Source organism: Motacilla alba, chromosome 4 (genome assembly GCF_015832195.1).
Source record: "Motacilla alba alba isolate MOTALB_02 chromosome 4, Motacilla_alba_V1.0_pri, whole genome shotgun sequence".
Classification (NCBI taxonomy): domain Eukaryota; kingdom Metazoa; phylum Chordata; class Aves; order Passeriformes; family Motacillidae; genus Motacilla; species Motacilla alba.
The window spans coordinates 633,279-649,068 of NC_052019.1; the positions used below are offsets into that span (position 1 = coordinate 633,279).

General features: G+C 57.4%; 1 protein-coding gene across 2 annotated transcripts in view; it reads right to left on the reverse strand.

Annotated features, from left to right (window-relative positions):
* Positions 1-15,790, reverse strand: part of ALMS1 (ALMS1 centrosome and basal body associated protein) — a 50,791-nt gene that overhangs the window by 10,819 nt on the left and 24,182 nt on the right. For both annotated transcript variants that reach the window (XM_038136194.1, XM_038136193.1), the window contains exons 7-12: positions 12,910-15,187; positions 11,951-12,076; positions 10,385-10,549; positions 6,164-7,323; positions 2,373-2,487; positions 1,335-1,535 (exon numbers count right to left, since the gene is read on the reverse strand). In XM_038136194.1, coding sequence (XP_037992122.1) covers positions 1,335-1,535; positions 2,373-2,487; positions 6,164-7,323; positions 10,385-10,549; positions 11,951-12,076; positions 12,910-15,187 — 4,045 coding nt within the window. The remainder of the gene's footprint in view (positions 1-1,334; positions 1,536-2,372; positions 2,488-6,163; positions 7,324-10,384; positions 10,550-11,950; positions 12,077-12,909; positions 15,188-15,790) is intronic.

The window sequence follows — 15,790 nt, forward strand, 5'->3', positions numbered from 1 at the left end:
CCTTCCTAATGTACTGCCCCTGAGCCCTCAGACCACTGGATCCCTGATGCTCTCCTCCACCCCCCTTCTCCCTGTATTTATACCCTGGACCCTCCTTTGTGGTGTCTCTGGCCCCTGCACCCCTTCAGCATTGTGTGAAATGAAATAAAGCACACTGGACTCCATGCCTGGCCCCTCCCAGTGTGTGTTGAGACACGAGGTTAGGAATCACCTTAGGTTAGGAACCCATTCCAGATCTAGGTCAAGTGTGCTGCTCTGAATTGTTTAGTCTGTAGAATCTGTTCATTTGCTGTGCTTGTGAAAAACCTGTGCCCACTAAAGCCTGCAGCTCACAAAACTGCCTCAAACAAGGTGAAAAGAATGTGAACTTCCAAGCTAGAAGAAAATAAGAGGAGCCCCTTGGACCTTAAAACAAGAAGCAAACCAAAACTAAAGCTACAGGGGATGGATGGACAACCAGAGAGCTCTCTGCACAAGAACTGATCAGAGCTAACTGTGATAAATAAATATGCATAAACCTACTGCAAAACTCAATGCATAGCAACAGGTTAAGGGACAAAGAAGAAGTTTAGACCCTCAAGAGCACACATCCTCAGAAATCATTCCCCTTGTACCAGTGCTGGAATAAACACAGCACTTCCCAACTCTAATTAGCTGAAGAGTCGTCTGTCCATCCATCAGTGTGTGTGCTGAGCTCCGGGGCTCCTGCCCCTTGGCACAGCGTGCTCTCGGGGCAGGGTGTGCCCACCACCACCACCACCACCACCACGGAGCGTGACACAGCCCTGGCTGTCCCCAGCCCTGTCCGGGTGTCCCCAGCCCTGCCCCAGGTGTCCCCAGCCCTGTCCGGGTGTCCCCAGCTCTTCCCCAGGCGTTCCCAGCCCTGCCCAGGTGTCCCTAGCCCTGCCCAGGTGTCCCCAGCCTTGTCCCAGGTGTCCCTAGCCCTGCCCAGGTGTCCCCAGCCCTGTCCTGGATGTCCCTAGCCCTGCCCAGGTGTCCCCAGCCCTTCCCCAGCTGTCCCTGGCCCTTCCCAGGTGTCCCCAGCCCTGCCCAGGTGTCCCCAGCCCTGCCCTGGCTGTCCTCAGCCCTGCCCAGATGTCCCTGGCCCCTCCCCAGGTGTCCCCAGCCCTGCCCCTGGTGTCCCCAACCCTGCCCCAGGTGTCCCCGGCCCTTCCCCAGGTGTCCCCAGCCCTGTCCCGGGTGTCCCCAGCCCTGTCCCGGGTGTCCCTAGCCCTGTCCCAGGTGTCCCCAGCCCTGCTCCGGCTGTCCCCGGCCCTTCCCCAGGTGTCCCCAGCCCTTCCCCAGGTGTCCCCAGCCCTGCCCCGGGTGCTGACCTGGCTGGAGGTGCAGCCTGCCCCTCCTGGTCCGTGTGTCCGTCAGGAGCCTGCCCGGCTGTGCCCGGGGCTGCTGCCAGGCTCCCCCCTGGCCCTGGCCCGGGGGCTGCCACAGCTGCTGGCTGCTCCTGGGCGTGGGGAAGGTCACCCCAACGTCCCGGGTGTTCTTCTTGGTGGCGCTGCTGACGATCTCCAGGTCCCCTGGAACGGAAGCCAGGCAGGGACACCTCAGCCCCATGTGCCAGGGCAGGGAACGGCCCCACTCCAGCTCAGAGGGAAGAAGCACGTGCTTCCCCCGGCTCCAACAGTCCAAACCTTTCACATTCCTATTTTACAGTTTCCAGTGGCTCGGGATTGTTACAGCTTGATAATCTGAGGGAAATTAAAACCAAATACCCCAAGGAAAATATACGTTTATCTGGGGGTGGGAATTCAACTGGAATTAACTCTGCCCTATGAAAATCCTTCCCTGATTCAATCCGCTTGCACACAAGCAGGAATAAATAAATAATTGCTGTATCTGATGAATAAACCAAGGCCATTACTCAATGTGATGATGGGGAGTTGGCGTGGAAATGAAAGCAATGAAGAAACTGCTAATTGCCACCAGAAAAAACCCAACTGCAGAACTGCACCAGGCCAGGAGCAGCTCGGGACTGAAATAGAATTTAACACCCAAAATATTCCCAGGAAGAACACGGAACACTGCAGTTGCCTTCTGAAATAGCATATGCCTACAAAAGCCATTCTGGGAGGAACAGATGTCTTTTGGAAAAAACAACAGATAAAAAAAGGCAGCTCACCTTTGCCATCGAAATGGGGCAGAAGCTGAGGTTCATACATTTACGAGTGAGAAAACTGGTTTTTAAAGCAGCCCAAGAACGGCAGCTAAAAGCTCACGTTCACTGAACACATCACCCCGCCCTGACAGCATCTGGAGGGTGCTGCTGTGCAGACCCATCACCAGGAACGGCCAGGCTGGAGAGCAGGCTGCAAGGGCAGGAGCAGCCCAGGGAGGTGTGCAGCTCAGGGCCTCACCTGCCTGGATCCCTTTGCTCAGCATCCGCGTCCGTCGCTTGTGGCTCAGGGCAGGGCTGGGCCCCCAGGAGCTGCTGCTGGCACCGGTGGAATCCGAGGAGAAGGGCACGGTGCCCTGCAGAAACAGGCAAGGGATCAGCAACTCCTGAAATCCCAACCCAGCAGCAAACAGGATTTTAACAGAACGAAGCCATTGCTTTTGCCTCGCTGTACCTTGGTTCTGCTGTTAATGCTGAGCCCAGGCTGGTCTGTGCCCCTGCTCGCACAGAACCCAGCCCTGGCTCCAGCCCGTGCACTTCCAGCAGCCTGGCTTGGTACGTTATTGAAAATATTTACATTATTTACGTTATAAAAACACATTATTTCTGTGGGAAGAGCTTGCTGGCACCAGAGTCAGGACAGCACTGGGCATCCTCCAAGCCACCTGGGGCTGTTCAGCTGTAGGCAGAGCTCAGAGCCCCTTGCAGGCCTGAGGGGGCTCCAGGAGAGCTGCAGAGGGACTGGGGACAAGGGACAGGAGCCAGGGAATAGCTCCCATGCCAGAGGACAGGGCTGGATGGGAGATTGGGAATTGTTCCCTGGGAGGGTGGGCAGGCAAAACCCTTTAGAAGCAGGGGAAGCTCCCTCACCCTGTGAGGGAGAGTTCTCCAGGTGGGAGAAATTCAACTCCATAAATCCCAGAAATAGGAGGGACATGGAAGGAGCAGGGCTGAGGGGAGTGTCACACCTTCATTCACACCAAGCCAGGTGTGAAAGCTGCAGGGCTGGGCACAGCTTGCAGATCACACCTTGATTTCCATTAACAAAGCCATTAGGAGCAGGGAGGCTGTCCCCAGCCTTGGCTCGGGGGCTTTGTTAACACCAGGGACCCGGCAGCGCCTCCAGGCTCCCAGCACACCCCGGCAGTGCCTGCAGCTCCCCGAGCTCCGGGTGTGATTACAGATCTGCAATCAGAACCTGCAGAAGGTGAGCTGGCAGGAACCCCCAGCACCAGCCAGCACGGAAATGCAGAGGCCTCCTCTTCATTCCCTTTAGTGCAGCTCTATCACCCCAAACAAACCCAGTACTAGAAGGAGGCCCTTTTGGCTCTCCTAAACCTGCTTTTCCTTCATTTCCTGTGACTATCCCAGCTCCAGGAGAGGCGCTGCATGGATACGGATTTCCTTTCAGATAATGGAGCATGTGAACATCTGAACTGTGAACGTGTGAACCTGAACCATGTGCCTGGCAAAAACCGGGGAGAAACACCCCAAAATATCCCCTTGCCCTGCACCTGCTGCCCTGCACAGCAGCAGCCACGCAGCCTGGGCAGGGCAGGAACGCTGCTGCTGGCATGGGAGCATTCCCTGCTCTGCACCTGCAGCTCTGCACCTGCAGCTCTGCACCTGCAGCCCCATGCAGCTCTGCACCTGCAGCTCTGCACCTGCAGCCCCATGCAGCTCTGCACCTGCAGCTCTGCACCTGCAGCTCTGCACCTGCAGCCACATGCACCTCTGCACCTGCAGCCACATGCACCTGCAGCCTCATGCAGCTCTGCACCTGCACCTCTGCACCTGTAGCCTCATGCAGCCCTGCACCTGCAGCTCTGCACCTGCAGCCTCATGCAGCCCCACACCTGCAGCTCTGCACCTGCAGCCACATGCAGCTCTGCACCTGCAGCTCTGCACCTGTAGCCTCATGCAGCCCTGCACCTGCAGCCCCATGCAGCTCTGCACCTGCAGCCACCTGCAGCTGCAAGGAAAGCCCCCAGGGATGGCCCTGTTGCTGCACAGAGCTGGCAGCAGGGCTGGCAATGGGCTCCCAAGCTGAGCTCCAAAGGCAGCATTCCCACGAGGACTGGGGCAGGGGTCTCTCTGGGAGCTGGGCTCCTGCTCGGAACCAGACATTTGCACTAGGAATACAAATGTATCTTGGCTTTTCTGCAGCTAAACAGCACAGAAGTGACCAAAATCGGAATTTTCAATTAAATTTGCAATTTTGCCTTCCATCTTCTCTCACTCCTTATTTGAGGGGGGTCGCATGTGTCTTCAGACAGATTTTTTAAAAAGAATATTTCACCAGCAGATAAAAAATGTGAGTTTCTAAAGGCATGGGGGTTCAATGAGCCTTTAAAGGGTTTATTCCCCATTGCATTAATTCCATTTGTCATCTCACAGGTGATTTAACAGGTTAAAAAATCAGATTTGGGTTTAAGGTTCAATAGACCCTGAAAAATTCATCTTGTGAATGGAACGTGGAATAAAATCATCATCTGAATTCTACAGCCGTGCCAGAAATGCTGGATCCTAATGCTGGTGCTCTGGTTAATAGCCCTAACATTACAAAGTTCAGGACAGCTTTATTTTACCTTCAAATAAATGTTATGAATAAATATATTAAATAAAATATTATATTTCACCTTCAAAAAGATTGTTTCTCCCCCAGATTTAGTTATTTTCATTATTTTTCATTATTTCATCATTCACTGGCTTATTTGACAAACAGACTAGGAGTTGTTTCTATAAAATAAAACAGCTAATTTAAATTAAATCTGGTAGTAATGATGCCTGTTCCACTTTCATCTGGAATTACCAAAAAATGAAAGTAGTAATTCAATATTCCTCACTTGTCCTGTGCTTTTCAGCATTCCTGTGTATCTCAGGACCCCCAAACTCTGTGATTCCTCACTGAAATCACCAAATCCAGGCTGAGCCCCTCACTGGGAACATTTCCATTGCTCCTGCCAAGGGCAGCAGCCGAATTCACCTGAAGGAGCTCACCTGAACAGCTGCACCGCAGAGCTCTCACCTGGAATTCTCTTCAAGGAAAAACCTCACCAGCAGCCAGACAAAACAATTCACTAATTCTCACAGCCCAGCAGCAGGGAAACTCCAGTAACTGCGTGGATCCCTGCCCGGGACGTCCTGGCTGGAACTTCCATCAGATTTACAACCTCACGCTGGGCACTGCCCGAGCCAGAGCTCCAGGATCTGTGCCAAGGATCAGGGACAGAGGGATCTGCTCCCAAGGACTGGGGACAGCCGGATCTGTTCCATGGATTTGGGACAGAGGGATCTGTCCCCAAGGATCAGGGACAGCAGGATCTGTTCCATGGATCGGGGACAGAGGGATCTGTTCCCAAGGATCAGGGACAGAGGGATCTGTTCCATGGATCAGAGACACCGGGATCTGTTCCCATGGATCGGGGACAGAGGGATCTGTTCCCATGGACTGGGGACAGCGGGATCTGCTCCCAAGGATCAGGGACAGCAGGATCTGTTCCCAAGGATCTGGGACAGCAGGATCTGCTCCATGGATCAGGGACAGCAGGATCTGTTCCATGGATCAGCGACAGCAGGATCTGTTCCCAAGGATCGGGGACAGAGGGATCTGTTCCCAAGGATCTGGGACAGCAGGATCTGCTCCATGGATCAGGGACAGCAGGATCTGTTCCCAAGGATCGGGGACAGAGGGATCTGTTCCCAAGGATCTGGGACAGCAGGATCTGCTCCATGGATCAGCGACAGCAGGATCTGTTCCCAAGGATCAGGGACAGAGGGATCTGTTCCCAAGGGAATGGAGACAGGGAAGGCAAGCCCAGGTGGTGTTTGCCAGCCTGAGCTGCTGCCCTGGCTCCTGCAGACTCAGACCTTGGATGGGGCTGCCTCCATGGAAGGCAGAAGCCTCCCCTACAACCAGTGACTCCCAGAGAATCCCAGTGAGTCCCAGTGACTCCCAGAGATTCCCAGCTCACAGGGCCAGCAGCAGTGGGGGTTCCCGTGGGGCTGGGGCTGGGCTCGGGGAGCTCTTACCTGGCTCTGCTGGCCCTTCCCGAGGCTCTGGGCAGCCCCCTGGGCACATCCTGCAGCCCCTGCTCCTCCACTCTGCTCGTGCCACTCCTCGGAGCGCCTCTTCTGCTGGCTGATGGCACGGTAGAGCCGGGCCAGCCTCGGGGACAGCTCTGGGGACAGCTGTGGGGCCAGCTCTGGGGCTGGGCTCAGGGTGTCAGTGCTTGGGGCCAGCTCCAGCCTGTGCTGCCCGAAGGCCCGCAGCAGCCTGGCCGTGTCGATGGTGGACAGGGACAGGGAGCTGCTGTCCCCGGAGGCAGGGGAGGTGTCCAGCCCTGTCCCCGTGTCCCACGCTGAGGTGCTGCAGGTGCTGCAGCTGCTGGGCTCTCCGCTCAGCCTGCTCTCCGAGGAGCTGTCACTCGGCATCCCCAGGTGCTGCTGCTCCTCCAGGATCCTGCCCAGGTGCTGGATCACCTTCTGCCCGGGCCTGGCTGCCCCGAGCTGCCCCGGGCTGCTGCTGCCACGGCTCCCACGCGGCCTCTGTCCCGCTCGCGCTCCGCTCGGCTCCGTGCCGCTCCCAGACCTGGCTCTTCCTGCCAGCCCCGCTTCTGGCTGCTCCCTTCCCTGCACTTCCTCCTCAGGAACCTTCTCCCCAGCTGCTGCGGGTGCCAGGGCGTGCCGGATGGGGTTCTGCAGGAGCCTGGCCAGCCGGTCCAGGCGCTCCACGAGGGACAGCTGGCCGTTCCTCCTGAGCTGCTGCTGCGCGCCCTGGCGCTGCAGGAACCTCAGCCACAGCTCGTCCAGGCCGCCCCTGCCGTGGCCTCTCTGCCGTGGCGCCTTCCCCACGCCGTCCTCCAGGTGAGCTGCGGGATCCGTGCCAGCAGCTGCGTGGTGCAGCTGCCCCGTGCCAGCTGCCCCGTGCCCGAGGGACGCCCTGGCGCTCGGCTCCTCGCTCCTGCTGTCATCAGCCTCTGCACGGAGGGCAAAGAACTGTCCCCCTGTCCCCCGGGGGGCACGGGGACCCCGCTGGGGCCAGGGGGCAGCCCCCGAGGAGGGGGCAGGGTGCCCAGCTCCTGCCCTGGAGAGCCCCCTGGGATGGGGGCAGCAGCTCTGCCCGGCGGGCATGGCGCGGGGCTCAGGGACACCACGGGAGGGCTCTACACGCTGGCAGCCATCGGGGAGCTCTGCAAGACACAAAACACCTCAATGTCTCGCTGCTCTGCTTGAAGAGCAGGACTTTCACCCTAAAACTCCCAAAACACCGCAAAGGATTAAAAGCAGGATCACCGAGCTCATTCCCGAACGCAGTGAACTTGGAGATGAGGTTTGAGCATTATTAAAATCACATAAACAAATGTTTTCTATCTTTTGCAACATGGAATCAGAGAGAATATTCCATCCAAGTGAAGCTGGAGAGGAATCTAATTCCACCTCAGGGAACTGCCCTGACCAACACTGAACTGAGCCTTTATTTAGTCATGGAAGGAACCCAAAGGCCACCCAGTGCCATGGGCAGGGACACCTCCCACTGTCCCAGGGTGCCCCCAGTCCCATCCAGCCTGGCCCTGGACACTCCAGGGATGGGGATGGCCATCCATGAGACACACGCAGCACGAGCCAGCACCGCTCTCCAAAGCGGCTCTGAAGTGATTTTTAGTACAATGTAAAAACTAGCCAGTGTAAAATGTGCCTTGTGTTTCTTGTGGAAAGGCCTGGGTGGCTGGGTCTCCTTCCTTCCCAGCACGGGCTGTGGTGGGACACAGAGATCACCAATGCTGCAGCCAGGCCCAGCCTCACTGACTCTGCAAGCGCAGGAATTTTTCTTCCCATACAAGGGCAATGTTTATAAACTTGTGTAAGAGGCTTCCTCCACATCCTCCTGACAAATGAGATCAGGCTTGGGAATGCCAGGCAGAACTCTGCTATTCCTGGCTTTTTAGAAAGTTACCAAGAAATGGAAGGAATGTAAACAGGCAAAAAATAAAAATAAGTTTGTATAGAGAAACTTTTTTTTTTTAAAAAGATACATAACTTGCATAATTTTAAGCTCTAGACAAGCTCTGTGGGTAGAGGTAATCTTTTATTAGATCATCTAAAAATATGGTTGAAGAAGTCAGGGAAGATTTAAGACATACAAGTCTTTCTTCTGAAAGCTTCTTTAAAGTTCCAGCTGCACTGGCTGCCTTCACAAAATACACTTTCTCCTCACAATTCTTTTCTTACCTGGGCCTTTAGACCATCACAGCAATAAAAAAATGTTAGGAGATAATTTTATCTTAACACTTTTGTTCCCCTCTGATTTTTATCCAGGTTATTGATGTTGCAGCCTTACATAATCATTGACATTTTCCTGTGCAAATAAAAATTGTCTTCTGGAAACACCAAAATCTCTCCACTCGGAGAGGAAAAGCTTCGAAGAAAAAAACCCAACCTCAAGTGAAAAATGAAAATAATCAGCTGGAAACCCTATCAACACATCAGGACAACTTCCTGACAGGACCCCTCAGGACAGCAGCTGCTGCAGGAGAGATGCAGGCACCCATGTGCAAAACCCAGCATCAGCACCCTCAGTCAGTGTTTGAGATGAACAAAGCGTGCACGAGGAGCATCTCAGCTGCTGCCACCAGAGCCAGTGAGGCAGCCAGGGCTGGGCTCAGCCTGACCCCCCTGGGGCAGCATCCTCAGCAGACAGAGCCTGGAGTGCACAGCCTGACCTTCCTCCCAGGGCAGCTCCACAGCCGGGCAGGGACAGGGATGGGCAGGGCAGGGACAGAGACAGGACAGGGACAGGGATGGGCAGGGCAGGGACAGAGACAGGACAGGGACAGGGATGGGCAGGGCAGGGACAGGACAGGGCAGGGACAGGGCAGGGCAGCAGCACACTGAGCTGCAGCTGCAGGACACGCAGGGCACAGAGGAACCTGATGTGACATCACAGGACAGTGGAGTGTCCCTGGGCAGGGACAGCCCCAGCCCCGGCCCCAGCCCAGCTCACACAACTCACAGAATGAGCAGAGACCTTCAGGATCATCGAGTCCAGCCCAGCCCCAGCACCCCAACTGCACCCTGGCACCCAGAGCCACACCCAGGCTGTGTTAAACACCCCCAGGGATGGGGACTGCACCACCTCCCCGGGCAGCCACTCCAGAACTTTATCACCCTTCTGGAAAACACTTTTCCCTGCTCTCCAGCCTGTATTTCCCTTGGGGCAGCTCGAGGCTGTGTGCTCTGGCTGTGTCAGTGCCTGGAGACAGAGCCCAGCCCAGCTGAGCACAGGCACCTTTCAGGAGCTGGGAGAGCGATGAGGGCAGCCCTGAGTCTCCTCTTCTCCAGGCTGAGCACCCCCAGCTCCCTCCGTGGCTCCTCTCAGGGTTTGTGTCCCCAGCTCCCTCAGGGCTCCTCTCAGGGTTTGTGTTCCCAGCTCCCTCAGGGGCTCCTCTCAGGGTTTGTGTCCCCAGCTCCCTCCGTGGCTCCTCTCAGGGTTTGTGTTCAGCTCCCTCAGTGGCTCCTCTCAGGGTTTGTGTCCCCAGCTCCCTCAGTGGCTCCTCTCAGGGTTTGTGTCCCCAGCTCCCTCAGTGGCTCCTCTCAGGGTTTGTGTCCCCAGCTCCCTCAGTGGCTCCTCTCAGGGTTTGTGTCCCAGCTCCCTCAGTGGATCCTCTCAGGGTTTGTGTTCCCAGCCCCTCCCCAGCCTCGCTGTCCCCTCTGGATGGGCTCAAACATCTCAAAGTCCTTCCCAGCCTGCGGGGCCAGCACTGGACACAGCCCTGGAGGTGTGCCCTCAGCATGCCCAGGGCAGGGGCACAGTGACCTCCCTGCTCAGGGAATCCCAGCTGGCTGCAGCCACAGGGAATTCCTGACAATCCCTGGAGACGTGGGAATGCCAGCAAATATTGATGGCCAAGTTTTCCATGGAATCCTGGGATGGGTTGGGGGGACCTGAAATTCCACCCAGTGCCACCCCTGCCATGGCAGGGACACTGTCCCAGGGTGCTCCCAGCCCTGTGCAGCCTGGCCTGGGACACTCCAGGGATGCAGAGTCCAGAGCCTGCCAGGGAAACCTGGATTTTATCAGTCAGGGAGAAGCAGAAAGACAGGAAAGGAAAACGGAGTCGAATCCAGCATTTTCTGGCAGACGCCGATGTCACCGGAACCACGGATCCTGAAACGTCAGATCTTTTGCTCTGACTTCCTTCCCATGTATGAACACACAGAAACAATTACAAATTCAATCCACATTCCGATTACCTGAAGACTGTTCCAGTGGTGTCCCGCGCTCCTGAGCCCAGGCCAGCTTCGGGCTGTGACCACGGGCTGTCCCTCTGTGCTGGGCAGCTGCCCTGGCTGCCGGGGGCTCATGCCCCACAGCCAGCCCCGGGGCCAGGAGCCCTGGAGCAGCAGCGTCCTCGGAGCCTGCACAGAGAGAGCAGTGAGGCAACAGCAGACAGGGAAAGCAGACCCAGAAAATCCACAATGAACCAGCAATCGGGAGCCCTGGCAGTGCCCAGGCAGGCTGGACAGGGCGTGGAGCAGCCTGGGACAGTGGCAGCTGTGCCTGCCGTGGCAGGGTGGATTGGGATGGTCTCTAAGGTCCTTCCAACCAAAGCATTCCACGACTCCGTGATCCTAGCCCTGCCTCAAGGTTAGAAACCCAGAACTGTCCCCACCAATTTCTCCTCCCTGCCAACGCCACCTGGTCACATCCCATGGATTTCCTGCACTCAGCTCCCTCAGCTGCTCCCCCTGAGCTGAGCCCTGAGGGCAGCAGGGACTGGGAAAAACAAAACGTATTTTTCCATCCTGCTGTACATTTTCCTAGAACCTTGTGCTGCTTCATTTGCATAGTGAATTTTTATATATGGCATCATCATCATTTCTGCAAAACAACAGATTTGCATCACATTTGTTTCTCTCATTTTGGACACGTTTCCCCAGATAAACTTGGAAAAGGTCAAGAGCAGGGACACCTAAACCATGCCCAGCACACTTTGTGGCTGTAGTCACTGATTTGGCACTTCTGGCACTGTTGGATCAGCCTGATCCCTTGCTCACCACTGCTGGAATTCAGGAACTGGACATCTCTAACGTGAGTTTTGTCTACAGACCAAACTCTGCATATTAAAAAGCTCTGAGTGAAACCAACCTGCAAATAAAACCTGTGATAACCTGTAATAAAAACCCGTGAAAACCTGTAATAAACCCAGTGCTCCATTCTCTGCAGGAAAAGTGGCAGAGATCTGCAAGGATCCCAAGTGAGCAGTAACTCCCAGAGGAAAGCAAGGGATGCTCAGGCTGTAAACACTGAGCTCTGCTCCTTTTCACTGCCAGGCTGGGGCAAGAACCCCCTTCCACCCCAGAAAGGAGAGCAGAGCCTGCAGGCAGGAGCTGCCCACGTGCTCATGGATAACTCAGCAAGGAACAGCCAGCCAGGCTGGCCAGAGGTGCAGCACCTGAGAGCAGAGCCTGCAGGCAGGAGCTGCCCACGTGCTCATGGATAACTCGGCACAGAGCAGCCAGCCAGGCTGGCCAGAGGTGCAGCACCTGAGAGCAGAGCCTGCAGGCAGGAGCTGCCCACGTGCTCATGGATAACTCGGCACAGAACAGCCAGCCAGGCTGGCCAGAGGTGCAGCAGGGCAGAGCAGAGCCTGCAGGCAGGAGCTGCCCACGTGCTCATGGATAACTCGGCACAGAGCAGCCAGCCAGGCTGGCCAGAGGTGCAGCAGGGCAGAGCAGAGCCTGCAGGCAGGAGCTGCCCATGTGCTCACGGATAACTCGGCACAGAGCAGCCAGCCAGGCTGGCCAGAGGTGCAGTACCTGAGCGGGAGCTGGCTGGGCTGGCCTCGGGCTCCCCTGGGCACACGCTGGCTCCTGCTGTCTGGAGAGGCACATAATACATGCCAGAGCTTCCCAGGGGCTTGTAGGGCAGCAGCAGGGGCTGGGCTGGGGGGACAAGGCAGACAGTGAGCAGCAGCCAGGCTGGAAACCCCTCATGCAGCAGGGCAGGGCCTGGGCAGGCTGCTCGGGGTGCTCCTGCTGCTAAATTAGCAACATGGATTGCTATTCATTAGCTAAATTAAATTAATTGAGTTGTCTAATCCCCACCCACAGGTAGAAGGTTACCTGGAAAAACAGCTTCATCTATTGGATATTAAAATTGTGATCAGGGTGGCAAACAGTGACTTACAGAAACACCTCCTGTACCCGCAGAGCTCCCAGCTGATCCCAGCTTGAGGGAATCACTTAAAGCAGCAGGGATTTGTCCCTCAAGTCAATAAAAGCAACAACAGAGCCCCAAACACCACTGGGGTGGGGAACCCTGTGAACATCCACATCCCCCTCTGACGGGTACCCCAAACCCTGCAGTTTTCTGTTTTATTCTATTAAAAGCAGCAATGTGCAGATTCCCCTCTGTTTTTTGGTGTTCTCTTGACTAGAGAGTAAATCAGTAATCAGATCCAGCTCTCACTGAACTCCAAGTGAATCAAATCAAACCATCTACACACAAACAGCAGAAAATATTCTCCAACCACACTCAGGCACAAAGGATTCAGTTCTAGAGAAACCTGAACTGAACCCCAACTGTTTCCACACAAACCCCTCCTGACAGGCCTGAAAAGCCCAAGTTTAAGGCTTGGGGTCCCCCCCCACATGAGCAACTTAAAATATCCCAAATATCTCAAGGATGTTATTTCCACAAAAAAGCTGGCTTGGTTTTGGGCTTTCACATTTATCAGTACCTTGACCTTCAAGTGCACAGGCAGGAATTTGCTCACCAGGCTGCCTCGGGAAGGGGGGAATCTCCTTGTGGGATGGAGCTGCAATGCCAGGAGCTTCAGGGGCGCTGGGGAGCGACGGCTGCTGGGCAGCACTGCCCCCCTCCCGGGGATCAACGCAGACTTCTGCTGAGAAGGTGGCTTTTGTAGGGCTTTCCGTGGTGATCTGGGTGGCAGCATCGCAGGTCCTTCTGCCAGGGTTTGCAGCAGGGGCAGAGCTGGGGATGCCCTGTGCGAGCTCCTGCCTGGGGGAAAGCACCTGGCTGCGATCTGCTGGGGCCACTGGCTCAGCTGAGCTGGGAATACCCTCAGCGGGAGGGGATTTAGGAACACCTTCCACTGAATCTTCTGAAGCTGCTCGTAAAGTCACGGCCTGAGCCTTCCCTGGAGGTTTGTCCCACACCTTGATCCCGCTCCCAGCGCTGCTGGCACTGGGGTGACCGACCCTGGAGGAGAGGGTGATGTGCACACAGCTCAGGAATCTCCTCACTGGCGCTGAGGGAGCCTCAGGCGCGGTGGACAAAGCCCCATCTGCAGGTGAAGGGCGAGCAGGACCCATCTGCTCCCTCACGGCCTCTTCTGGAACCAGAGGCGGCTCCTCAGGGCCTTTCCTCCCCTCTGCCAACACCTCACCAGGGCCCTTCAGCAATCCCCTCCGTGCAGCTGCACCTGGGCCCTGGGGGCTCTCCCGGAGCTGGGTGTGCCCAGGTGGGATCTCCTGCTGCTGGGGTGGGCTCAGAGCGGGGGGCTCAATGGATGGCTTCATTTCCTGGCTGAGCCCTGGTGGGATCTCCTGCTGCTGCTCAATGGATGGCTTCCTTTCCTGGCTGAGCCCCGGTGGGATCTCCTGCTGCTGCTCAATGGATGGCTTCCTTTCCTGGCTGAGCCCCGGTGGGATCTCCTGCTGCTGCTCCATGGATGGCTTCCTTTCCTGGCTGAGCCCTGGTGGGATCTCCTGCTGCTGCTCAATGGATGGCTCCGTTTCCTGGCTGAGCCCTGGTGGGATCTCCTGCTGCTGCTCCATGGATGGCTCTGTTTCCTGGCTGAGCCCCCTGGCCCTGGCAGCCTGCGTGTGCTCCTCAGCCCCAGCTGCAGGCAGGAGCAGGGGCTGCTTGGCGCTCCGGGTCTGGCTCTCCCCAGCGTGGATGCTCCCGGGCTGCTGAGCTGTCTCCTGAGGAGCTGCAGCCCTGGCAGCAGGGGCAGGAGGAGCCTCAGCAGCACCCCCAGTGCCAGCCAGCCTGGGGCAGGGGGGACAGCCCTGTCTGACAGCTCTGTGCCAGGGCTCTGTGCCCAGCCTGTCCTCCCCAGGCAGGATCCTGGCCAGCCCGGGGCTGCGTGCCCGGCTCTGGGAGCACGGGGTGATGGAGGTGCTCGGCTTGCCCGGCATCCCCCAGCCCTGCCCCAGCTCCAGGGCTGGCAGGGACAGCTCCCCGTGGGCACGGGGGGCAGCTGCAGGGCTCCCTGCACAGGGGTCCCGTGCCAGAGGGGCACGGAGCTCTGCCACAGCACTGGGGTGCCCCACGGCCGGGTGCTGGCTGTGCCCGTGCAGCTCAGCAGCACTGCAGGGCTTCAGCTGCACATCCTGCAGCTCAGCAGTGTTCCAGGGCTTCAGCTGCACATCCTGCAGCTCAGCAGTGTTCCAGGGCTTCAGCTGCACATCCTGCAGCTCAGCAGTGTTCCAGGGCTTCAGCTGCACATCCTGCAGGGCAGCAGCACCCCAAGGTTTCAGCTGCAGCTCAGCAGTGTTGCAAGGTTTCAGCTGCACATCCTGCAGGGCAGCAGTGTTCCAGGGCTTCAGCTGTACGTCCTGCAGCTCAGCAGTGTTCCAGGGCTTCAGCTGCACATCCTGCAGCTCAGCAGTGTTCCAGGGCTTCAGCTGCACATCCTGCAGGGCAGCAGTGTTCCAGGGCTTCAGCTGCACATCCTGCAGGGCAGCAGCACTGCAGGGCTTCAGCTGCACATCCTGCAGGGCAGCAGTGTTCCAGGGCTTCAGCTGCACATCCTGCAGCTCAGCAGCACTGCAGGGCTTCAGCTGCACGTCCTGCAGGTCAGCAGTGTTCCAGGGCTTCAGCTGCATGTCCTGCAGCAGGGAGCAATCCCAGGGATCAGCTCTAGGGAACGGTGCTGCTGGTGGGGAGCTGGGCTGGAGGAGCTCCCGAGTCCTGGAGAGCTGTCCATGCCTGTCCCTGGGACACCTGGCAGCCTGGGCACCCTCCAGGTCCTGCTCCTGCTTCCCCAGGTACTCAGAAGCTGCATCCAAGCCACAGAGCCAGGGATCCTGAAAAACAGAGCACAGCTCAGAGGTCACGTGGAGAACATCCCACCCTGGCCAAACCTGGATGGGAAAAGCCAAAGATGAGAGCTGTCACCAGCCAAGAGTTTGTCACCAGCAAGGGAGGGCACCCAGCTGGTAAGGAGTTAATTAAACTTTACCCTTTTCAAGGCCAAGCCACCATTTGCCAGGGCCAGCGCTGCCCCCAGGCCCCAGGAGGGGCTGCCCTGGAGCACAGCGAGAGCAGCACTCCCCTGAGCTGAGCTCTCCTCACCTCATCTGCCCCGACTGAACACAGTCCCCCAGAGCTGCTCCCAGGGGGAGATTGGGCTGGGATCCTGGCAAGGAATTCCCGGCTGGGAGGGTGGGCAGGGGCTGGGCTGGGATTCCCAGGGAATCCCTGGATCCCTGGCAGTGCCCAGGCCGGGCTGGGCACTGGAGCAGCCTGGGGCAGTGCAGGTGTCCCTGCCGTGGCAGCCTGCACCCCCGTGCCAGGAGCAGCAGCTCTCCCAGCACTGCCCTTCAGCTCTGTTCCCAGTCTGGGGCAGGGCTGGGGAACGGGGCAAGGGACAGACACAGACACGATTCCATAGGGATCCAACCCTCCCT